Here is a 26,582-nt window from a genome sequence, read left to right as displayed (position 1 = left end):
TTTTAAGATTACAGTAAAGCAGGCTACCTCTAGACCTGTTCATTAATCTTTTAAACTTGATTATACTCCCTGTCTAGTCAGGCAGCAAAACTTGTCCCAGCTATCCAGTGGTAAAAAAAGTCTCTATCTTAAGCATTTCACAAATAAATAATACAATCCTGTGTATATTTACACTTAATAACTTCTAATGCAAGACTTCTTTGCTGCACTGTGAAAAATAAAAGATAGGTAAATAATATTTGAATTTTCACTGATTGGGAGGCCATTTCAAATAGATGGCTAAAATATAATGCAAAAACACTATTGGGATTCATACAGGCTAATTTTATTATTGATAAAAGCTGCTGGAATACAACTACACACATTTGTAAAAAATTGTATTTTTCAGACTCCCATGCCCTGTCACTCATTTTAAACTTGGATAAGGCAGTATTATGCTCCTTGGCTGCTGTAATTGTATATCTCAAAGAATTTAATTTGGAAAGGATACTCTACAACCCTAGGTAAATATCTTAAAATTAAGAAATCTATAATCCGGAAATACATGCTATAGTGATATTGTTTTGTGTATTTTGGCAAATTACAATTTTCAAAATAAGTGCACTGTGATTGTGATACCTATGGTATAAACCCATTCTTCTCTGACTAGTTTCAGTTACAGTCGAATAGTAGAGAAACAAATGTAACACTGGTTCCAGAACTTATATTTTGCAATAACAAGATGTAATTGAAAATTAATTATAGAACAACCATGGGAGTGATAGGTCATTCTAATTGTTTCTATCAAATCACTGCTTTTGTTGTGTTTTCTGGAGCAGAATAATTGTTTCTCTGATTTTGCAAATTAGTAGATCGGCAGATTATTGCTTTGACTTTCATTAAACATGTTTCAGATACTGTAGTTCATTGTGGCTTAACTCCAGAATTGTGCTAGCAGACCTTTACTAGCATGGTGGGACATTTTCCCCATTCCTCCTTTTGAAAGCTTCCCATGCCACTCCAAAACCTGCAGTATGATTCCACATATTGACAGCCTCCTCTGAAAAGTTTTGTAATTTTTTGAGGCACATGAGGTTTCTGAATTCTAAAAAGCCCTCCCAAAGAATAAGGCATAAAATCTGCTTTTATGTGGAATCAAGCATAGCGAAACAAGTAATAATTTCAGTAGAATCATTGCAAAATTAGCTACATACTTTAAAAAAGAATAAACGTTGCTAGTTGTTCTTAAGTTAATTTTTGTTTCATATTAGTAAAATGACTCAAATATTTCTTGGAGTTTGCTCTTGCATATGATTCTCCAGCATTTTTGCCAACAGTGTACAGTGCCATGATTTTTAGTTTTTTGGCATAGTGTCAACTACTTGGTGGATAAATTTGCATCTTTACTGTGAATTAATTCTTTCTTCTTTTAGTAATTTTAAGATGCTATCAGGTGGACCTGAATGCATGACACTTAATGGAATCACATTAAAGAATCTTGAAATCTTACAGAATCAAGTAAGAAATGCTGTGCATTTGTTTTCTAGGGGACCAAGTCTTGGACTGTTACATTGCCATAGAGTGCATATTGTTTACCTAGACCTTGGAATTTTACAGTTTCATCCTTGCCACAAACTGGTAAAGAAGCTGGTAAAAAGGTTAAAAATATGAAAAGCTTGATCAGGCCACCCAGCCCCTGTGGCATGTGCTAGTCAACAAGAGGGGAGTAGGGTAAAGAAAGAACATATATATTGTAAAATATTAAAAGCAGATCCTATCTTATACTTAAAGGTGGATCTGGGAGAATTAAGGTTTGTGGAAGAGAGACAGAATATATATACATCATACTGATTTATTAATATTATCATCGCCACCATCCCCATGGATGGTGGTGATGATATTAGGAGAATGATGATGGTGCTTTCTTTTAAAAGGTAAACTCTGGCCTTACCTTACCAAGGGAACTTTAAAAAGCCAGTTCTTTCAACACAACCTTGTATAGAAAATGGAGTAAACAATAAAGAAATTTCCTAAATATATAACTGCTAAAGAACAAAACAGTAAAACAAACATAGATTTAAATGTATGAGAAGCAGAAATTCTTCCGAAGAGAGCCGTAGGAAGTTAGAGAAAGTTGAAGGGAAACTAATTATGTTCTTTGTTAGTAAAATATTTCTAGATCAGGCTGTCAGTACTATAGAAGGGGTGTACAAAATGTATCAAGTAGAATGAAACAAAATATGTAGTAATTTGGTACTGGACAAAATATGGAGTAATTAGGCACTGGAGGTATATGTCATTCATTTTTAACAATTTCATGTTTTCAATTCACCTAAGCATTTTTTAAAATAATTTCCTATTTTTAATTGTTCGCATGCATAACTGTAGTTAACTTCTGCTTCTTCTTCGTGGTCTCTGCGAATCATACAAATGGGTTTCACTGCGCCTGCGCAGTGCTGCTCGGAACCTACTGGAATCACTGGGCAAAGTTTACTTTGCAACATATAGAAACCGTTATAAGGCCCCTGCCTTCCCGCTCTTTTCCCCAGTTCCTTTTTTCCGCCGCGCTAGCTGCTTCAGGGAACTTTGCTCGCTTTAGCTTGCATTTGGAATCACTTCTCATCTTGACCTCGGACTGTTTTTGACCACTCTTTGTCTCCCGCCCCCGGTAACTTCGGACTTTCGGACTGTTGACCTCGCTTCGAATTCTCCTCTGGCTCTGACGACTTCGGAAATGCCTGCTCCGTTCAAGAAGTGTGACATTTGTGGGGGCAAGGTGCCCGTCCAGGACCCGCACTCCTCCTGCCTGCTGTGCCTCGGCCAGAGCCATGATACCAAGGCCTGTCCGCTCTGCAGATCCCTCTCTTCTCAGGCCCGGAAAAACCGTGAGTCCCGGCTTACTTCGGCGATTGCCCTGGGCAAGGTGCAAGAGGGAGGTTCGCGTTCGTCTTCCGTCCCGCCTTCCGCGCCCCCGGCTTCATCTTCTCGGGCCAGTGTGTCCAGCGTGACATCCGCGAGGGCCGCCGTTTCCAGCGTGGTGTGTGTTCCGGCCGGGACAATCCCTTCCACCACCTCCGATGTGGCCCGTGGCTCGAAACCGCCCAGTGCCACCGACAAACCCTCCAAGCGCCCCCACAAGTCTTTGGGGACTGAGGGTACCGAGCCGGCCTCCAAATCGACGAAGAGACCGGAGGGCTCGCATGCGAAGAGAGGTACCGAAGCGGAGGTCCAACTCGCTTCGCCTTCGTCCTCCAGGGCGTCCAAGGCATCTCGCCACGCTCCAAAGCCGAAGGAGCCGGCTGTGCTTTCGGGAGCGACCCACATTCCGTCACCGGACAGGGCAAGGTCTCCAAGACCCTCCTCTTCAGGAGCGGCAGCTGTCCTCCTGGATCTTCCGGACAATCCTTTCTTCCCACCGGAAGAGACTCCGAGGCCGGGAAAGAAGAGGCATCAGGACAAGACGGCTCGTGACCCTGCCTCTAAAAGGGCTAAGCCGTCCAAGGATCAGCCTGGTACCGACCCACCGAAGGCTAAGGACAAGAGGCGTTCTCCTTCCAAGAAGGCCCGCGCCTCCACTCCGGCGGCTCCCCATGATCCAGAGCCTGCGCCCGAGGCTCGGCTGACTCCGGTACCGGACACGCCACCGCCTCAGCCCACCATGGACTTTGTCCACGGGACGGAGGACACCGTTCCTCCTCTCTCCCCGGATTTCACATCGGGATTTGAGAGTCCCACCGGAGATTCCTCGCCTTTGCTGTCGGCTCCACCTCGTACCATTACAACGTCCTTCCCTTCGGTTTGGCCACGGCTCCAAGGGTCTTCACAAAGTGCATGGCACCGGTGGTGGCATACCTTCATCAGAAGGGCTTCATGGTCTTTCCCTACTTGGACGACTGGCTGTTTGCAGCCGAATCCCAACACGGGCTGCAGGAGGCAGTCTCATTTGCCTTGCACCTCTTGGACTCCCTCGGGCTTGTCGTCAACAGAGAGAAGTCCCACTTCACATCGACCAAGCAGGTCAAGTTCATTGGGGCCATCCTCGACTCCGAAAGTTGTTCAGCCTTCCTCCCTCCGGACCGGTTTCAGGCCCTGACAACGTCCCTCAGGCCGTGCATCTCCCACAGAAGGGTGAGAGCCAGAGACGTCCAAGTCGCCCTAGGCCACATGACATCGACGACATTCGTCACCCCCTGGGTAAGACTTCGTCTTCGGCCTCTCCAATCCTGGTTCCTTTCGGTCTTCTCTCCGATAGACGACCCCCCATCCAAGTGGCTCACGGTACCGATAGCCGCCTCCCTCAGATGGTGGTTGGACCGCCACAACGTCTGCACCGGAATGCCCTTCCATCAGCCCCAGGCACAACTGACTCTGACAACTGATGCATCCCTGGAAGGATGGGGCGCTCACCTGCTCGACTTGGTCGTCAAAGACAGGTGGTCCACACAGGACAAGCTCCTCCACATCAACGCTTTGGAGATGCTGGCAGTGGAAAAGGCATTGAGGGCTTTCGAGTTCGCCGTCACAGGAAAGGTGGTCCTCCTGAGGACGGACAATACCACAGTGATATATTACATCAACAAACAAGGTGGTACCAGGTCCAGAACCCTGCTCGACCTCACACTCCGCATCTGGGACTGGTGCATCCAGAGACGCGTCCTCCTCCAGGCGATTCACCTTCCCGGGGAGGACAACGAGCTGGCAGATCGCCTCAGCAGATCTCCCTCGGTGTGCCACGAGTGGAGGCTCCATCCCGAGACGGTCAGCGACCTCTTCGACCGGTGGGGAACCCCCCGGATCGACCTCTTCGCGACCAGGTGAAACAGCCACTGTCCCCAGTTCTGTTCCAGGAAGCGAATGGACGGATCCCTCGGAGACGCGTTCGCCTTCCTCTGGACGGGGGAGCTCCTCTACGCCTTCCCTCCGTTCCCTCTCATCATCAGAGTGGTGTCCAAGATGACAATGGACCGCTCGCATGCGATCTTGATCACCCCGTGGTGGTCGAGACAGCCCTGGCTTGCACCCCTTCTTCACCTCTCCAGGAGATGCTTTCTCCGCCTCGATCCCCGCCCGGACCTGCTGTCGATCCAGGACAGACGGATTCTCCACCCGGACGTCGAGAGCCTGCCGCTGGTAGCCTGGAGGATACAGCCCTGACTGCTTTGCTGGAGTCGGTGAGGACGGTGATCCTGGCTGCAAGGAAACCTTCCACCCAGCGGTCCTATGCCCTGAAATGGAGGAGATTTCGCCTCTTCCTTGACCGAAAGGGCTTGTCTCCTGCTCAGGTGTCCACTCCAGTGGTGCTGGAGTTTTTGATGGCACTTTTGGATGAGGGGCTTTCCCTCACATCTATCAAGTGCTACCTGTCTGCCATTTGTGCCAAATACCAGTTCGGGGGGGAGGGTTTCCTTTTTCAGAGACCCCTTGGTGAAGGGGTTCCTTAAGGGATGTGCCAACCTGTATCCTCCTGTGTCGGTACCAACACCGGCTTGGAGTTTGGAGATGGTACTGTCCGCCCTCCAATCCAAGCCCTTTGAGCCAATGGCCACAGCGGACTTGAGACTACTGACTTGGAAAACCGCTTTTCTTGTGGCCATCACCTCTGCCCGCCGTGCGGGCAAACTCTGTGCTTTGCGAAGGGACCAACCCTTCCTGAGGTTCCACAAGGACAAGGTGGTCCTCCGTACGGACATTACCTTCTTGCCGAAGGTTGTGTCTGCTTTTCACATGTGTCAGGACATTGTGTTGCCCACCCTCGCATCCAGCCCGACTTCGGATGCGGAGCGACGCCTACACTCTCTTGATGTCAAGAGAGCGCTGGTGTTTTATTTGGACAGAACTGCTGCCTCCAGTCGGTCCGAGAGACTTTTCCAATGCTACTCGGAACCGAAGAAAGGGTTGCCTGTGTCTGCGCAGAGGTTTTCCAAATGGGTGGCTGGTACCATCCACCTCTGCTATGAACTGTTGGGCAAACCTCTCCCTGGCAGGGTTCGGTCTCATTCCACAAGGGCAATGTCAGCATCCTCCGCATTCCTGTCGGGGATTCCCTTGGAGGATGTCTGTAAGGCTGCTGTCTGGTCCCAACCTCTAACTTTTATTAAACATTATAGGTTGGACACCAGGGCCATCCGAGACGCAGCTTTCGGGAGGGCTGTGTTGGTTTCAGGGTTGCATTGATTGCACTACTGATGGTTGTGTTTTCAACTCATATACAGTTGACTCTGTTTACATTCTGTTCAATGTTGGCTTGCACAAGTCTATGAGATCGGTCTTGCATGACCTCTTGTTCCCTACTCAGGTTTAGCAATGTTATTGCTCACTTGCTTTTTCATGAACAAAAAGACTGACTCTTTTTATGGTTCAAGGTGTTTTATTGTAATAAATATACCTTGGTTTACCATAGCTTTGGTTTCAGGACACTCCCTCCGCCGCATACCTTAGCTTGTCAGTCTAAACCCATTTGCATGATTCACAGAGACCACGAAGAAGAAGGACAGGTTGCTTACCTGTAACGGTATTTCTTCGAGTGGTCATCTGCGAATACATACAAATCCCACCCGTCCGTCCCCTCAGTGTCCTGTTCTCATTGGCTCTTTCCATCGCCTGCTTGGCGGAAAAATTGCGGAACTGGGGAAAAGAGCGGGAAGGCAGGGGCCTTATAACGGGTGGGCTGAGTTACCGCCAAAAAGTTTCTATATGTTGCAAAGTAAACTTTGCCCAGTGATTCCAGTAGGTTCCGAGCAGCACTGCGCAGGCGCAGTGAAACCCATTTGTATGTATTCGTAGATGACCACTCGAAGAAATACCGTTACAGGTAAGCAACCTGTCCTTCTTTATTTTGTGAGGAAAAGGTTTTGCTTTTTTCAAGTATTTTGTCATGTGCTTTTATGATACTCCTGTAGTTTCATGTGTATGAAAAAGATGAATTATATTTAAAGATTCAACTTTTTTAAATTTTTGATTATTTATAGTTTATTTTAAGCTTACAGTTTTGAACTACATTTAATAAAATGATATTATTCTTGAAGACTGATATGAAAACAAGAGGCAGCCTATTCTGGATCTTGGATCATACAAAAACTTCATTTGGGAGAAGGAAGCTAAAGAAATGGGTGACACAACCGCTCCTGAAATCAAGGTATTTATTATGAAACACCTTTATTATCCAGTGTATAGCTGAGTTATATCGTTGGTTGCCAGAAGTCTATGCTTTTAGACCAGCTGTGTGGACATCACATATTCTTATCAGAGAAAATTTCCAGAGACTTTGTCTTTAAGGTCAAAACATATACATAAAATGAAGTGTACAGTTCTCTCTCCACGTTCGCGGGGGTTGGGGGAATAAGATCCCAGTGAATGTGGAAAACCCACAAATAACTCCCCTCCCACTCAGAAGCCAGTTAAAGAGAGGGGGAAAGGAGCAAGAATGTGCGCTCCTTTTTCCCCCACCCTCCCATCCCTTTAACTGGATCCCTGCCACTTTCCCAGCCAGATTGTTACCTTCCTCAGGGAGTGATCGGTTAGGGAAAGGCAGGAGGAGCCTCTAACCCTCCAAGACCCTTTCTTTCCCCAATCATCCCCTGGGCAGCCCAGGGAGGGAAAGTCTGGAGGAGCCTCCAGCCTCCTTCCCTCCCCAGAGTGAGATTGGGGAGGGTAGGGGTCTTGGGGGACTAGAGACTCCTCCATCCTTTCCCTCCCCGATCGCTCCCTGGGCTGCCCAGGGGGGGAAGGGGTCTTGGAGGGCTGGAGGCCTTGACCTCATGAATAATCGAAACCACAAATGTGGAGAGAGAACTGTATTAGTTTTTCATTGATGGACATATTTGTTTCAGCTTTAAAAGTAATGGCATTTTCTTTCATATTCTTCACTTGTACTAATGTTCAATTATGATGTTTAGGTGTCAACTTCTTTGAGGAGTTGCATTGATTATTCTTGCTGTGTAATTCTACATTTACCAAAATAAACCTTCATCATGTCCTTTGGGGCTTGATCTTATAAGTGTATCTGTTAACTTCTAGCGTGAGACAACTAATTAATTTCAGTTGTGCAGTGGTATATGTACAGAGTAAAAAGTTGACTTATGCTTTCTTGACAATGCAAGTAGTACTTGGCAATATGTGACAATACATAGTTTTTTGTGGGTTTTTCGGGCTATGTGGCCATGTTCTAGAAGAGTTTGTTTCTGATGTTTCACCAGTATCTGTGGCTGGCATCTTCAGAGAAGATGCCAGCCGTAGATGCCGGCAAAACGTCAGAAACAAACACTTCTAGAACATGGCCACATAGCCCAAAAAGCCACAAAAAACTGTGGTTGCCAGCCATGAAAGTCTTCGGCTTCACATTGTGACAATACAATTTGTTATAAATGGGAGAAAGCATCTGCTGTTTTTGAACTAGAGGCAGCAATCACTGAAAACTTAGAGTTGTTTAGTGTTTCAAGACTAAATTTAAGACTCTGGAATTTTATGTAAAATACTAACCAGTCAGCATTTTATTTACAGTCAAATGTGAATGAAAGCTGGGAAAAATAATGCTACTTGATATGACTCTTGGAATGCAGTTTCTTTTATTTTGTTTTCTTCTAATCAGAGTGTATTCAGCAGCTTCCTTTCCTAACTTATGATGAATGACTATGGTTGCTGCTAAGTATGCTGTAATTGTAGTTAAGAATAATTTATGATGATAGCAGCATTTCATTACACAACTATTCTACTAGATGGTTCATCTTTCCCTGAAAAAAGACTGTATATGGCTAAAGCCTGTTTTAAACACAATAGTAATTTTGCTGAAGAATGGATCAATATAAATAGTTTAGCACTGAGACATTTGAGGAAGATGTGGGAATGAGATGCTTTCTTAAGTGAGAAACTAGTGTATCTGAGATGAGGGTTCTGCAGGAAATGATCCAGTTGCTAACCTAGGCCCGTTCTGCACGGGCGTAAAGTACATCCCCAGGACGTACTAGTTAGGAAAGGGCGTCTTTTACGCACACCCCTAACCCTAGTACGTCCTGGGGACGTACAAAATGGCAGCACCCGTTCTACACAGGCGCCGCCATCTTGACGTCGTGGATATGTAGCGTCCGCACATCCCGCGACGGAAATGATGTCATGAGTGCGCCATTGGGCACTTGCGGCGCCCCTTCTGGGGCCCAAAAAGAAGCCGCTTTTTGCGGCTTCTTTTTGTTGTGTCCGGGAACCATGCAGTTTGACCACTGCGCATCCCGGACGCAGCGCCGGCAGACCGCCGTTTTTAGGCGGTCTGTAATGTGCCCTAATATTGGGTTTATGAGGAGTTTACCCACATTAATGACTCAGAGTTAGACTGTCCATCATCTGTTGTAATGATTTTCAGATAACCAGGCCAAAGTAGAATAATGATGCAGAAAATTATTTTGTGTATAGCTGGGTTGCCTATCATGGTTAGCATGTTCTAGAAGATGGTTCTTCACTAACATAGTACTGCTAGGAATGCAACTCAATATGGAGTGTTTCTTATATTAGGCACTTAAAATTCCTGACACAACTGTAAGCTGATCAGTGACTGTGAAGTTGTGGTCATGTTCTCAGCTATGAAAAAATATAAAATATATTGATCCAACATAGGAAAATAGATGTGCTTTGCAACATATAGGGAATGCTGTTTGTCTAGATGCTGACTGAGAATAGTTTATTGTTCAGGGTGTTGTGAGTTATTGTCCATACAATCCACCATTGTTCTAAACCAAAGAAAAGGTGCCTCACAAACCATAGACAAAATGTCTCTTCAGTCTACTTTAAAAATTATGCTGTGGTTTGCTTTAAAAAAACACCCTGTGAATCCTAATAGTACAGTGAGAAATTTAACACAAAGTCATTGGAGGATTCAAATCTGTTTAGCTGTGTAAACAAATGTTGCAAATGTTTTTATTCTCCATATTTTTTACCAATATGCTTCTGCATATAAAATCAAGATGTTTACTAAGTTATTGTAATACAAGGGGGGAAAAGATACTCATTTGCTGTTTCTTTATTTTAGTCCACGGAAAGCCTGACCAGTCAAACTCATTTTAAAAAGCTGTTTAGTTTCTTGCTGAAGTCAGTGCCCTGATGCTACTCTGCTTGTACTGAAAAGAAAAACAAAACAAAACAAAATGCAAAGGATTCTGAAACAGTCTGAATTATGGAAAATTCTATTGCATTCACTCTGTGGTTCTATTACATTCCAATTTGTAAATGCAACAGAATTTTCCATAATTCAGACTGTTTCAGAATCCTTTACATTTTGGGTGAGATACTGAGTTGATTTACGAAGAAACCAACAAACAAGCTCAAGTGTGTTGTTACTCTTCTATTAAAAATACATATACTCTACTTTTCCATACATTAGGATCCACACGTTAGCTTAGCAGCAGTATCAGACAAGAATATAAAGTATGTCAGAAGGGCTATCAGAAGAGAATATGAATGCATAGGTAAGTTGATACAAGAAGAAAGTAACCTTTAAGGTTTTCTGCATTGTGGTTTAAAGTTCAAGACTTTAGAGTTTACAAAGATAACTTTCTCCAGAATTAGTTCCAGAAAGCAGTGTGGAGCCAGTCAGTTAACTGCAGATCAGAGTTATGTTCCATATAGCATCCTTCTCTTAATACTCATTGCCTCATCTTGGAATTCAGATGTGAAGAGCCATAGCAAAAAATAACTGAATAGTTTTATTTTTCCATTTTCACAACTGGATCAGTAATTTCTGAGCATTTTTCAGATGCAGGTCCACATTAAGTACATTATAGTAATCTGTTTTAAATGTTAGTCAGGCATGGATGATGACCAGAGGCAGGATTTTTGTCAGCACGCTGTCTCTCTGGCTTTTCTTTGCAAATGAATATTCAGGAAGGACTTATCCCGCGCTTTCTACAAGCGCGATGATGACAAAAAAGACCAATCCGAGATAAACAAGTCCGGTTGCAGAAAGCACAGCAGAAAGTCTCATTGGGTGATGTTTCCGAGTTGTGGTTCTTTCAGCGTTGTTGTTTCTCTTTGAGACTCGTTCGGCATGAGCTTTCAAAAAAGGCTGCAGCATTGTGGAGAGTGCGTCTCCATGCCTCCCGATGAGAGTCCAGGGCGGACCATTGTTGGTGATCAATTTGGCCGAGCCTGAGATGTTGTTTCAGGGAGTCCTTGTATCTCTTCTTTGGAGCGCCCCTCTTACACTGACCCATGGCAAGTTCACCGTAGAATACTGTTTTTGGGAGGCGATGGTCCTTCATCCTACAAACGTGTCCTGCCCAGCGCAGCTGCATCCTCAATAGCATGGCCTCAATGCCAGTGATCCCTGCTTGCTCAAGGACAGCAACATTTGTCACATAGTCAGTCCAGTGTATATTTAGAATTGTGCATAAACAGCACTGATGAAAGCATTCGAGGAGTCATAGGTGCTGGCGATAGGTGACCTATGTTTCAGACCCATAAAGGAGAATAGTACAATGGCTCTATACACACTGATTTTTGTGCTTTGCCTCAGGTGTTTGTTACTCCAGACTCTTGAGAAGCCTTCCAAAGGCACTATATGCCTTTGCTAATCTGTGATCGATCTCTTTATCAATCTTGGCATCTGAGCAGATGATGCTTCCCAGATAGGTGAACTGCTGGATGGACTTAAGCACAGATTTGCCTACAGTGATGTGAGTATGGTAGTGTTCTTCCTGTGGTGCAGGCTGGTAGAGAACTTCTGTTTTCTTCAGACTGACTTCCAGCCCAAAGAGCTTTGCAGCTGTAGCAAAACAAGATGTTAGATGCTGCACAGCTGCTTCCGTATGAGCAACGAAGGCAGCATCGTCAGCAAAAAGCAGCTCACAGACTAGATAGTTTAGAGTCTTAGTGCAAGCCCTCAGGCAGCTTAAATTAAACAAGCTACCATCAGTACGGTAGTGTATATAAATGCCGTCTTCTTCTTTGAGAACTGCCATAGCAGCACACTGTATTGTGTAGTAAATGACAGAGCTCTCTAGCGAAAGAATGGCTTCACTTGTGCTATGAGACAACTGATCTTTCAGCTCACCCATCCCAAAGTGCCTTGTCTCCAAGGTCTCTTCTAAAGTTCGGCTTTAAAATGAATGGGGGATGCACTGGGGTCTCCGGGAAACCACATGAATCCCCTTGGGCCACAGTTATCTCTTCCTTATTCATTTGGCAAGAACATTGGTTGGAAATTATTAATATTATTATTAATCTTATTTTTACCCTGCCTCTTCCTGGGTTTAAGGCAGCTTACACAGTGTGTGTGTGCATGCGTGTGTGCAAGCACCTTCAAATAACCTGTCAACATATGACCCTATGAATTTCATAGGCTTTTCTTAGGCAAGGAATGCACAGAGGTGGTTTTGCCCCTTCTTTGTAGTTAAAACAGAAAAAAGATCAACCTTAAAATAGAATTAAACAATTGGCAACACAACCAATTTGGGACAGAACACTTAAAAATGACAAAACATTGTTTAAAAACATAAGAATTAAAACAGTACAGTACCCTTGTAAAAGCCATTACTTGAAAAATCTTCAGCTCACAGAGGACTGTCTGACTATATAAGAATCTTTGCATGCCAATAGAGGCACAGCAGCAAAGAGGGGGCCACTCTAGCCTTCCTAGGAAATGGGTTTCAGAGCCATAAAACAAGCCAGAGAAAAGCAAGGCAGTAGTAGAAATCATTGGAGAGAAAAATGGATGAAGGTGAACACAGTCGAAATCTTCATTATGGGAAATTTTAACAAAATACTTTTATCTTTTGGTATAGTCTTTTGAACAACTGTGTTTGTACATTTGTTGAATAGCCTAGTTATGTATAAGGCCTGCTGCTATTCTGGTATATTGGAAGGATAAGAGAGGGGTGTATTCCCAAATTCTATTATACAGATCCAAAACACACTTCAGAAATAACACTTCATAATAAAAATCTGAAATCTCACACACATGGTTGGTAAATAGTATTTTTAAGAAACCACATCCAAGAAGAATGCTCAGTCAGAAATATTTAGGAGAAGTAGACCATTCATAAGTAATAAAACTGAGAATGATGGGTATCTACTGCTTGCAGGGCTGCCATCCTTTACTGCTGTTTGCATGGTTTTCTCTATCCCTTTCTGCCTCAGGTGACTTCCATGATTTTCATCGATTTCCCAGGATGTACTCTCTGAAAAACAAGCAGGAAATAAAAGAAAACCTGAGACATAATTAGAAAGAAAAACACAACCTATTCACAGCACGTTCAAAACACCAATACAGTATTTTTTGTTATGTGAAAGCCAAAAGTGATTTGGAAAAGACCACCATTCCAAGCAAGATTTATCTTAAAATGTGGCTTAACATTGGCTGAAGAACTTGGTTTGTTTGGTGGTAGCAAGAGTAGCCCTTCACCAGCATTATCTTTCCCCTTTCCAATTATAAGGCTTATTTCTTACTCATGCCAGCATATCACATTGTTCAAGTCACCCATCTACCTCTTGCTTGATGTCAGGAGTTGAAGACTACTCCAAGACTACTCAGTTCTAGAACTTTCTGTTGGATGTTCTGTACATGTGCAACACCCATCTGTATGATGATCATTCAAAGAAATGGCTTTATATTCTGGTTTAAGTTCTGTTGTGTGAAAATTTACATTTGTAATTAATATTAACACACTGGCAATGTGTAACTTAGCTGCATGGTAAATGTTACATTACTAACTCCCAAGCTTGTGTGTGTGTGTGTGTGTATAGGTGTGTATGTGTGTGAGAGAGAAAGAATGTAGAGGGATAGAAGTAAAATTAATAAGAATTCCTGCTTCCTAATATGTGGGAGAGTCAGAATGAGGAAAAGGAAAGACTCAGTGAGCAGTCTGGGAGGGTGAAATTTTGTTATATCTGTGAGAGGAAAAAGTTCCATTTGACTGGGTTTTACTTCAATTATAGCCATGCATCTTGGTGCCCATTCATAGCATTAACTGTTCTGGATCTACAACTTTTATTTTAAAATAGAGTTAAGTCTCTAATCTAGAAGTGGGAATTGTGCAGCCCTTCAGCAGACCTAGCCAACATAACCAAGAGTCCTGGGAGCTGTACTTCAACAGCAAGAATAGGAGTATTATACAGTTCTCACTATTTTCTTTGTAGAAGTATAAGTACACAGTTAAACACATTCACAGATCAGCATGACTACACTTTTGTACAGATCAATATGTCCGTATTGATCAGATATATCTGAACAGATGAATATTCACCATATATACTTGGCAATAAGTCCACCTCATGTATAAGTTGAGGGAAGGTTTATTTTTAATCAAATATAAATTATCAAAATTATGGATTTTGATATGACCTATGGATGGGTCCAGGATAAAAGTTAGGGCCATGTCACAAAGGAGGCAAAGGATGAAGTGAAGGAAAATGATGCCAAAGAACTTAAAATATTCCAGCTGGTTTAACTGTTTGTCTTCACTCTAAAAGCTGGAGGGACTAAGAAAATGTAAACATGTTAAAGACTAGAGAAAGTATTCCCCAACTAGATTAAGATGACTACCCATAACTGATATCCCGACTATTTTTAACTGCACTGTTTTTAAAAATTGAATTGTTTATAACTGCTTTTAATCTGTTTTTAATATTGTATTTGACATGTGTCACAGAGTTTTATCGTCTGTACACCACTTTGATCTGGAGGAAAAGCGGTATATAAATAAAAGCTTTATTATTATTTATTATTATTATTAAAAAAAGACACATGTTAAAAATGGATGAAAATTGTGACAGCATTAGCAGTGGTTATAGACTTTAATTTCAGTGTGATAACTTTGCTTGAAAAGCTGACAAATACATACAAATGTCATATTCAGATCCTTCAAAACCCAGTTTCTTTTGGCATTCCTTTGAGGGGAAGCACCAAAGAGCTGCCACTGCTACCATTTTCCTGCCCAGTCATTCCAAATGGTCTGAAGCAACAACATTTCAGAAAGTGTAGAGAAGGTTGGTGCTTCTTTAAGGTGCTCCTGAGATGCAATAGGTTCTTTCCTTTCATCACTCTACCAAAAGAATGGGCTAATTCTTTTTTTTAATGACAGTTAGAGTACAATATTTATATTGACCACTGGATAAGACAACCCAGGTCAATTTTTAAGTCAGTTTTTTGACTAAAATTTCTAGACTTACACATGAGTATATTATAGTACTATCTGTACAATCAGTATTCAAACTGACATTCCAGAATGGCAAACCATACTTTACTGTGTGTGCTTTTTAAATAACAAATGGTGTATGCAGTTTATATTGAATAATATTATAATCAGTCCTGTTTAACTGTTGTTTTTAGCTGTTAAATCAGTTATATCACATTTCAGCTCAATAAAGAGTGTGGTTTAATATTTTAACATCTAAAGAACCTTGAAATATAATTAAGATTTGTATAAAAGTAGGCTTTTAAAAACATAATTTATCCAAATACTAGTATATATACAAACTCAAACTAAAAAAGAAATAATACACAGTTACCCCTCCATTTCCACGGACTTCAGATCCATGTCCCTCGCATATATGAAAGTGGGAAATGGAGGTGGAAACAATATATGTGTATTTACAACATATATTAAGAGAAGCAAAAATGTTTAAAACTTAAACTGGCATATGCTTCTACCATATATAAAGTGAAGAAAATCTGCAAGAGGATATTGCATTTTATTATTTCTGGAACAGTATTTCCAAAAATATTAGTGAAGTGAAAAAATAGGTCACTCGATATTGGATGATGTTCTCCTGACCCCCTTTTTAATATTGAGGATTACAGTGGGTGAACTATATGAATGCTTCTTTTCTGTTGGATTACTGGAGACACAGTAGCATAGCCATATGTGAAAATGATTAAAGTGCAGATTAACCTTTCAAGAGAAGAGTGGTGCATCTGTATTCTGTGTCATTGTATGCTTACACTGGTATGTTGCACTTGTTTGGTCCAAGTAGATATATTATGAATGCATAAATAAAGGCATCTTGTTTGGTCCAAGTAGATATATTATGAATACATAAATAAAGGCATCTTGTTCTGGAGGGCTTGATCTGCTCAGCTCCTAGAAAAAAGTGGTTCCAGAGTGCTCAGAAGTAAAATGAAGCCAATGATTATATAAAAAATATATCTATATTGATTAGGAATACTACAGAAAGGACCAAGTGACAGAAATAAAAACAAAGTTTGTTCATGTCCCTTAAGACAAGGTAGATGCAGGTAGTATGTATCCGTTTGCAAGAAATACACAGGACTCTTTATACCCCAGCGTCTGCAAGATATAAATAAGTAGCCAGGCCTCCTCATTCTAGGACTGAGACAGGGCATTATGCCAATAACTGCAGATTCTATATCCCATTTTGCTTTGTAGAAGCTATAGTGATTCAAGCCAGTTAGAACGGTGAGAACCTACCTCTCCCAGTCATCTCTGGGCCTGAGAGAGGGAAGGATTCCTATACCCAGGAAAAAGCTATTTTTATCCCTGGTAAAGCACCATCTGCAAAGACATTTAGATGTCATGTCTACCTTGCACAATTTGCCTTAGGAGCCTGCTTACAAATAATTCAGGCAGATAGGAAGACGTGTGCTAAACTATCTTTATAGGCCTCTGAACAGCTTAGGATATATGCATATATAGCTATGCTTCATAACAACAGTAGCCCAGTAATTATTCTTCCTGTCAGATTTTCAAAAACCAAACCACTAAAAACTGAGATGTTGATTCTGGTGTTTTTTTTTTAAATTTATTCACTCAAATGTAATTTTATAAGGTTTCTCCAAGTTTGTTAGATTACAGTAAGCACTGACTTTATGATTTATGGAACTGATAACTACAGATGACATTTTAGGAAATATATGCTATTGTATGCAACATTTTTTGGGGAAAAATCAAGTTCTATAATATTGGGAATCATGGGTGTCATGTACTGGTGATTTAATGCTTAACATAATTTCATGAGCTGCAAGATGAGAACAAGTGGTTTCTTAATTAAAAGAATTGAAGGCTGACATTCCATATCTACAAGAAACCAATTTGGGTTACTAAAACATTATGAAACAGCTCTGGTACATCACTATTAGGCCCATAAACATTAATTAAAACAATTACTTTTTCAAAATATCTTATAAGTAAAATCTAACAGACATCAGCCAGACAATTTTCTGAAGGCTGTTCCCAGCCTGTTTACTGTAGGCTGATCCCATCCTACAAGAAACCAATATGTTACAAATGTTTCTAGACAGTGTAAAGATATAGCATTTCTAATCCATAAACATCTTTCTATTTTAGTACATTAGGCAACAATTGATCTTAATTTTACTTATAAGATAGTTTGAAAAAGTAATTGTTTTAATTAATGTTTGCGTCTAATAGTGAAGTATTGTACCAGAGTTGTTTCATAATGTTTTAGTAACTTTGTTGACTTAGAATATGATTATTTGATTGCTGCTGGTGGTGATTTTAATAGCAAATATGAGAAATGCGAAGTGTTCTGGCCCTGATGGGTTTCCAACTGAATGGTGCAACACTTTTTGCAGTCTGCTAGCATCAAGACTGCTCCAACTTTACAAACGAACTTTATAAAAAGTCATTTCATTATCTCCTTTTGTATTCAGTTTGTACTTACCATTAGACAAAATTTCAGGAGCACTGGATTTGTGTACTGTATATTGGTTTAGAATTTTCAATTGCTGTTTTTGCAGATAATCGTTTGTACGTAGTTGCTTTCTAAGTCCTAATGGATAATTCCTGTTTTGATGCAATTAATTAACAGTTTTTAAAAATATCTAGATTTTCAGTTAATTGGCCTGTCAGAAATACTTCTGGCGGGAGATGACATACTCAAGCTTATTTAAAGCATAGTAATTTCAATATTGCCTAAATTATGTATTTGGGTATAGTTATCCCTAGGGATTTGTCTTAGATGGTTATTCTTAATAAAAGTAAAATGATAAAATATAACATTTAGAGAGGTGTACAAGGTTAAGGAAAAGTCTGTGGGGTAATGTAAATATGATTAAAATGAATGGTATATCTAGAATTGCTTATGTTATTTCTGGAACTCCTCTATTTAAACTTTATAAATATTTCGAAAAACTAAATGCATCTTTCAGGAGATTTTGGGGGCTCTTCTACTCTCATAATGTCAATGAAAAGAATGCAGATTCCAATCAGGGTGGAGTTGGACCATCCAATCTTCTTACCATCAGGCATGTCTGTTATTGTGTATTAATGTTTGTACATATCCATTTAAAGTAAGTAATCCACCATGGTCAGCCTCGGAATCTTCAATCCTTATACCTCTATTCGAATGGACAGTACAATGGTCAGTCCAGATATAATTAGTTTTCAAAATATGTAGAACAACAAGAGAGTGTGATGTCAGAATCACACTGAGTTCACTCTTTTCCTTGTACATTGTTTTCTGATAATATGTTGAAGATCTTTTAACAGAATCTTTACGACACTTTTCAGTGTTTAAGCAAGCAATTCCTGCTTTAGGATACTTTAGAAAATTATCACTATGTAATTCACAAAAATTCCGAGTTTATTATTGTTCTGCAGAGAACACTGTTGTTTTTTAATTCCCAGTGAAATTAATTCCCGACTTGATGCAGTATCTGAGATCCTCCTGTCTGAATCAAGTGCCCTTAATGAAATCAAGAGTCTTCTGCATAAAATGCCAGATGTTGAGAGAGGGATCTGCAGTATTTATCACAAAAAGGTAAGTGAGGTATGAATAAATATTAAAAATATGGCCTTTATAGTAGAAAAAAAATTATTGTAATTTACTGTAGTAAAGATTATCCATTGAAAACATTTAAGGCTGCATTCACACTGCAGAAACAATCCAGGTTGATAGCACTTTAACTGCCGCAGCTCAGTGCTATGGGATTTTGGGAATTGTAGTTCTGTGAGACATTTAGTCTTCTTTGTGAGAGAGCTCTGGTACCACAACAAAGTACAATTCCTGAAATTCCGTAGCATTGAGCCATGGCAGTTAAAGTGGTGTCAGACTGGATTATTTCTGCAGTGTGGATGCAGCCACACAGGATTTTTGTTAATGTAAATGCTGTCTATTGCTTTCAGTACAGTACTACTAAAAAGGCACTTCATGACAGCTCATGGAGAGAAAATAGCCTTATAGGCCTGTTACAGACAGCCAAAATAAAGCTGCTTCGAGTCACAATGGAGGTATGGTGTTTCAATGATGCATGCGTCCTAAGACTCCAGAAGTCGCACCAAAGCCACGCTCCAGTCCTTGCCAAAGATACAGTATTATTCTGTAAGGTAATAGTCCTACAGCCAAAGTAGTGGGTATTATGTCACGTCAAAGTAAAAACCATTTAGTCTAAAAGTGCTGCTACATTTCTTTTTCTTTCTTCTTTTTCTTCCCCCTTCCTTCACCCATTTGATTATATCACAGGTACACATACTCATTTCCTCTCTGGGATATGTCACTTACAATAGATATGTTACAATGGAGATTCAGAATTAGGGAAACTTTACGGAGTGTTTGTTTTAAAATGGTAACCCTGAATTTACAATTGTTTCTACTTTCAGTGTTCCACTCAAGAGTTCTTTCTAATAGTCAGCACACTCTCTCAGTTGGAAGCTGCAATTACAGCACTGGTTCCAGCTATTCAAACTCAGGTGCAAGCAACATTATTACATAGAAATCTCTTGGAAATTCCTGAGTTGCTGTCTTCAATAAAAAAATATTTAAGCATACTTAATGAAGATGCAGCAAAGTAAGTACTGTAAACTGAGTTTTTGATTAGTTTTGGGATACAATGTCATTTCATTGTTAAACAGTAGCTTTAACTAATTCTTTGTTATCCTGTCTCCTCTCAGTAGTACCCCAAAGAGTAACATTGTTACTGGCACTCTGTTACACTTTAAGTGTCATCAGGGAAAGGGCAAGAGAGTGCTAAGGGAGAATGCCAATTAAAAAAGGTGTTTTCTTCTCAACCTGCTAACTTTAAACATCATCCACATGGTATATGGCAAGAGAGGACTTAGGTACAGAGAAGAGATTCAAAGTAAAGGGAGTTCAAATAACTGTAATTAGATTCAGTGAATAAGGATATATAAAAGCTATATGAAGTCAGGTGCAAGCAAATCAAATTAGTTGAATTTTGCACCAGTATACCTTAAAGAGAACACAATACAAATGATCTTGTCCTAACTTATCTAACATAAATAAGAGCAATGCTGAACTGACATTTTTGTCAGCTAACCTTTTTGTGGTTTAAGATAATCAGGAGGGAAATCCTTTCAGCCAATGAGAAGCTTGGAGCTTCATCAACCAGGGTCACAGCTTCTACCCTAATACAAACATTCTGGGGTTGAGATCTAGGCTGTCATTGGAGTTTTTTTACAGAGATTTTATTAAGATGTGAACCCCATGGAAAAACATAGTTAGATCTCCATATTCTTTTTAACTGTATAAAGCGTATGTTAGATCTTACTCACAGTCATGGAGGAGTTTATATGTAATCTTCTACTAGTTTTTCTTTATTGAATTTTTGATTGGCTTCCACATTTTTCTGAATGGTGATCATTTCCTGTTTGCCTTTTGCACATTATGCCCTATTCAGTTCTGCAGTTCTAAAAAGTAGCATATCCAGTAGTTCTCTAGGGTCAGAGCTAAACTAGATATGACATTTGTCATATATATTTCCCTGTGTGTGACTCTTCTTCCTCGAACAAATATCCAGGGTCTGTGTTAGAACCATGTTATTGGGGCAAGGGCACTTAAACTCTATCTTACTGATCTGGTTGTGATTCCTCCTAGTAAACCAGCTATTTGCAATGGAAGTGAGATTCTCATTCCAATCCACTGGAGCTTACCCCTGTTGTATATAACTCAGGCACAGAATGGGTGTACCATCGTTTCAGTCCAAATCGTATCCCTCTCCACATGTGTTGAAAACTTGTTCTAGAAAAACATAACTATGTTGAACTACATTGCAAATATTCCATCTAATTTGGCTTCACCTTCCTACTACTTGATCTTTTAAATGAGATGCCAAGAACTTGACCTGGAATATCCTACACTGTTGTTGCTGCGTGCCTTCAATTTTTTTTTTTTACTTAGGGTGACCCTAAAGAAAACCTATATCATCATCATTATTTATTTATTTTTTACAAAAAAGGATATCCTGCATATTTTTTATAAAAAACAATTAATGTCGATGATATGCTCTGGTGAGCTATAATTCTGCCACAAGATTTTAATAGAACACCTCCTACCAGTAGTTTTAAGCATTACACCAGTCATTCTCAAGACAGAAGGTGTCTAGGTGGGACACAGGTGTTTTAATCATTGCAGTAAAAAGTATTTTCAGTAATTTGTTGTTCTTATGTACCTTCCGTTGACTCCAGCTTGTTACAGCCCTATCACAGGTTTGGTTTTTTTTGTGGGGGGGGGGGGGGGGGGGGGGGGGGGGCAATATTTATTCAGAGGAGATTTGGCACTGCCATCTTCTAAGGCTGAGAGAGTGACTTGCCCGTCACCCATTGGATTTCTGTGGCTGAATGAGAAGTTGCCGTTGTCCTAGTGCCACACTACGCTGACTCTGTAGGTTTAACTGATTCTTCTATCTGAATTACACAAAGGGGTTAGTGTCTGTGCAGTAGACTCATTTGGAACACCATTATATTTATTTCTACCCTACCTTTTTCTCAAAATTGGGATTCAGGATGGCTTACAATTTTAAAAAGAATGATATAGCTAAAACATGTAACGTTCTTAAACATTAAAAAGGAATTTTATACATGTTAAAGCACTTGGAATAATTTTGTAATTCTGTTCTATATAACTGTCTTATAAAACTTATCAAGGACTGATGGTAGTCAGATTGAAACAGATAAAAAACACAGTCAAAATTCACAAAATACTAAAGTTGAAACCAGTTAAACCATAATTTATATGTTTTACATACTTACATTATTAGACAACATGTATATTGTTTTTCTGGGTTTTTCGAGGTCTAGAAGAGTAGCCCAAAAACCCCACAAAAAACTATGGATGCCGGCCATGAAAACCTTAGACTTCACAACATGTGTATTTACCACTCTTTAAAATTATAAATGTTTTAGGTAAAAAAAATTGAGTACAACTTTTAAAAATGGGGTTTTCTGTAATTAGGGCTGGAGACAAAACTCAACTGTTCAAGGATCTTCAAGAATTTCCTTTAATAAGGACAAGGAAGGATGAGATTCAGGGAGTACTCTGTCAGATCCAGATTCACCTTGAAGATATACGAAGAATACTAAATTGCCCATTTGCTGCTTATGTAACAGTATCAGGACAAGAGGTAACATAATTATTGGCTTCAATATTCTGTTCTTTTTGGGTGTACCAGCATTTTATAAATTGTATCAAGCATTTAATCCTACTTGGTTTTTTTTTTTACAGATATAGTCTTTTGCTTTTAATAGTAATAATAACTGGTGGTGACCTATACATTTATAGGTGGGGGTATCAAATGTAATGAACCCCTTTTGTGAAATATTAGTTCAGTGAAATCATGTTCATTATATACTCCTACAATTGTAAGGAGTTATAATGTTGAGTGAAAAACAGAGCAGTTATTTTCAAGTACATCTTAATAAATGGTTGCATATTAACTGCTACATAGAAGATAAAGGAGGATAGAAGCATGAAAATACATAGTACCCACCAACATTTTTGAAAGCTATGTGTCAATGCTTATAAATGAATATATCCAGAGGTAGCTGTGTTGGCCATGAAGCAAAGTATAATAATATCCAAAATCCACAAAAGACTGATACCTTTATTGGGACAACCAACATGCACAAAATATGTTGCTTCAAAAGCTTGCAACATGTATTTTGTGCATTCTGATTGTTCCAATAAAGATAGCACTATTTTGTGGATTTTGAATGTTATTGTACAGTGCTTACCAATTAATGATTTTAGACTATTCCAAGAGTTCTCTAATGAGTGATATCACACCTAAATTTTTGTGTTATTATACAGTATGTTATGTATATTGTTAAATTTTATTTACCTCAAAGATTGAAGGAGTTAATTGATTCACCAACTGTTTTCTACTTTTAAAACCCATTCCTGAAAGCAAAAAACAAAACAAAACACAGACCAAGCTTATCTTGCTTGCTCTTTGGTTACCCTTGAAAAGGCTTTATCAACAGAAGATAATCTCTTTATATAGAACTGTATGTAATATCTTGGATTAGAATGATAGCAACAGAGAGATGCTTTGGAACTAATGCAGTTATACTGATTACATGTGGACACTTCACTGAGAATTTCAGAAAGCAGGTGTGGGATTTATATTGAGGTATCTGGAAAACAAGTGTAATGAATTAATTCAGTAATTTAAAATTGCAAATGATCTGAGTATATGCCCATTATGAAATCAGATATTTTGTCAAACTGAGTAATGATCTGCTGAGAGTCAAGTACATATGTCTTTATTATATTTTCATTCCAGTTAAACACTTCAGTAGGGCAAACAATAGGAGCAAATGTGATGTGGTTATTTGAATGTTAGACAGTGGCTCTGAAGTCCAAGGCACAAATCCTGCTTAGCCATAGAAACGCACTGGGTGACTGTGGCAAATCACCTTCTCAAAGCCTTAGAGGGAGGCAAAGGGAAACCCCTTTTCAGCCTATCTTGCCAAGACATCCCTGTGATAGAATTGCCATAAGCCAGAAGTGACTTGAAGGGAAAGATTAGTGAAGATTAATATCTTTGCTAGCAAGGAAACTCCAGAGTTTCTTCACAGAAGGTTGTACTTTGCTTCTACTGTAGAGCACATCTATTTGCTGATGGCTTGCTTTGCTCCAGTATTATCACAAAAAGAAAACACCTTTTGGCCTAATCCAAATAGAGCAAATTATACAGGAAGAGGACTGCTGCCCAGAATAAGCAAAGAGATAGCACAGGAATGTGTAGATTCTCTGCACAAATTCTAGTCTTCAGGACCAGATGAACTACATCTGAGGAACTATAGTAATTTGTAGATTTAATCTTCATTGATTATCTTTTAGAGACTTGAGAACAGGAGAGGTCCCAGCAGACTGGAGGAATGTTTACTCGTCTTCAAAAGAGTGTAAAAGAGTTGAGCAATTTTCAATCTGTCAGCTTGACATCAGTACAGGAAAGGTTCTAAAATAGCTTAGTAAGCAGTCAGTTTGTGTAGAAAGTAATGCTGTGATTACTAAGGGGCTCGACAGACAGGTGGCTAAACGTCACTCCTTTTGGCCCCCAGATCGTTGCTGCAGCAACCAAATACCGCAGCAATGATCTGCTCCCTCTTGGCAGCTTGGGGGACGCCATTACCTTCTTCTCCTTCAGACTTGAGGCAGGGTGTTCTGTGCCTTCAAGTAGTTTCTGATGGCACTATGGCGACCTTATCACACAGTTTCCATGGTAAGCTTTGTCAGAGGGGGGTTGCCATTGCTGTTTTCTGAATCTGAGAGAGCATGACTTATGTGTGTGGTGCCTTCAAGTCATTTCCAACTTATGGTGACCTTAACGTGAAACTATCATGGAGGCTTTTGGCAAGTTTTGTTAGGATTTTGTTTTTGTTTTTTTGCTATTGCTAGCCTGAAGCTGAGAGAGTGTGCCTTGGGTTTTTCCCCTGGAAGTGCTGCCCCCAGAAGGCAGAAGTTCTGTCCTCTGGAAGTCCCACCCCTGAAAGTCCTGCCCCTAGCACCCAGTGACACATGGTGCAGGTATGCCACTGAGTTTGGGCAATCAATTTCTAAAAGGTTTGCCATCACTGGTAGTACATCTTGATTGAGAAGGCTTTTGACAAGATCCTTTATGATATTGTTGTCATGTTGAAAATGGAGCAAGCTAGTTTTCGGTTGCTCTAGAGACTAGGGGCCCTAAGCAGATGGGCATGATAGCATAGGCTGGGGCCATGGCATCTTGCCCTGGGGCACTCCTCAGGCTGGCATGGAGATAGGTTGGTGTTTACACACCTGCCTGCTGCCACATCATGACCCACTACCACCACACACCTGTACCTGCATCCATTATTGTGTGTGCTGAGAACCCCCTATTGTGGCCCACAAGGGTGGAAACAGGGTGCCTGGCTACACTGACATGGCAAGGCGCCCCTATCTGACATCACAGGCTGCAGCAGGGATCTTCTCAGCACATAAGAAAGCAGAGGTCCATGGTACCATCTAGTCTGTCCTATGTTGCCGTGGAATTTCCTAGAAATTCCACAGCAAACACCCAGTCTTTTTAGATAGGCTCACAGCCCCTTTCTCTATGACAGATGTTGGACTTCCAGCTATGTGATTCTATAATGCTTTATAGGCATGAAGTATGTGATGACGTAGGCTCTTGCTCATCAAGGATTATTCCACTGCTCATTTGTTAATCTTTTGCGTACTACAATGTATTTTTCTCTGAAATAGACTAGCAGGTTCCTGTCTCATATTTAATTATATGATATTTTAGTTTCAGATTGAAGTTAAGAACCCACTTGTGTCTTCTGTACCACTTGACTGGATTAAAGTTAGCAGGTATGGAAAGATAATAAATTTCTTTATTGCTTTCCATTTTTTACTTCAGTTACTAAACAGTTAACTTCCAAGAAAAGATCTTAAAGTCCTAAATAATGTTAGAAAAGTGTAAAATATTCTAAAATAAATATGTGATAGAATAAATAATCAGTTTCCCAACTTTTCTGCTTTATGGGGAAGGTGTGAAAGGTCTGATAAAATCAGATTCTTTATTGCATTTGAATGTGAGTAGAAGTCCACTTTAGATGTCAAGACTCAATATGGAAAGAAAGGGTGGTGAAGCATGTGTATACATCTTTACTTTCTTCAATAGCACTATCTCACTACATTTCTACAGTGCTGTTCATCATGGAAAGAATCAGATGTATATTTGGACGTTTGATTCACACTATAACATTTTAATGAGTGTATCTTTCAGCTTTGGTGCGCCTGTAATTTATTTTATGTTGTTGTTGTTGATGATGTTGTTGTGTGCTTCTTCAATTCGTTTTTGACTTACGGTAACCTTAAGGTGAGCCTACAATGGGTGGTGGAGTCTCCTTCCTGTTTAGAGGCTGGATGGCCATCTGTCAGGGATGCTTTGATTGAGAGTTTCTGCATGGCATGGGGTTGAACTGGATGGTCCTTGGGGTCTCTTCCAACTCTGATTCTATGATTCCCATGTACACACATACAATGTAGGCTGAACATACCACCCAAACACAGACAAGTTAGCATATACACACAAAAATCATACACACAGTTTTTACCCTCAGGTAAAAACAACAAAGTAGACCCAAAACGTAATTTTGAACAGTTGTATTCAGTTATTTTCCATTAGGAAATGTTATTTTATTCAGATTTTACTAATTAGCTCCATCAGGCCTTCCCTGAAAGAGGAGCCCATCCCTCCATCCACCATCATCCAGAGAGGGAGATGGGGAAGCCAGCTCCATCAGGCTTTCCCTGAAAGAGGAGCCCACCCCTCCATCCACCATCATCCAGAGAGGGAGAAGGGTAAGCCAGCTCCATCAGGCCTTCCCTGAAAGAGGAGCCCACCCCTCCATCCACCATCATCCAGAGAGGGAGAAGGG

The 26,582-nt window shown here is 40.4% G+C and overlaps 1 protein-coding gene across 14 annotated transcripts in view; it reads left to right on the top strand.

Annotated features, from left to right (window-relative positions):
- Positions 1–26,582, top strand: part of MSH3 (mutS homolog 3) — an 80,363-nt gene that overhangs the window by 35,442 nt on the left and 18,339 nt on the right. For 11 of the 14 annotated variants that reach the window (XM_042448572.1, XM_042448575.1, XM_042448577.1 and 8 more), the window contains 8 exons: positions 389–503; positions 1,413–1,497; positions 7,005–7,114; positions 18,567–18,708; positions 19,065–19,265; positions 19,539–19,726; positions 22,129–22,297; positions 25,445–25,509. In XM_042448572.1, coding sequence (XP_042304506.1) covers positions 389–503; positions 1,413–1,497; positions 7,005–7,114; positions 18,567–18,708; positions 19,065–19,265; positions 19,539–19,726; positions 22,129–22,297; positions 25,445–25,509 — 1,075 coding nt within the window. The remainder of the gene's footprint in view (positions 1–388; positions 504–1,412; positions 1,498–7,004; positions 7,115–18,566; positions 18,709–19,064; positions 19,266–19,538; positions 19,727–22,128; positions 22,298–25,444; positions 25,510–26,582) is intronic. The other 3 variants (XM_042448573.1, XM_042448578.1, XM_042448579.1) reach the window with 3 other exon arrangements.

This window comes from Sceloporus undulatus, chromosome 2 (assembly GCF_019175285.1).
Source record: "Sceloporus undulatus isolate JIND9_A2432 ecotype Alabama chromosome 2, SceUnd_v1.1, whole genome shotgun sequence".
Lineage (NCBI taxonomy): Eukaryota > Metazoa > Chordata > Lepidosauria > Squamata > Phrynosomatidae > Sceloporus > Sceloporus undulatus.
The sequence above is the reverse complement of the archived record's forward strand: the minus strand, read 5'-3'. Positions and strand labels throughout refer to the sequence as shown.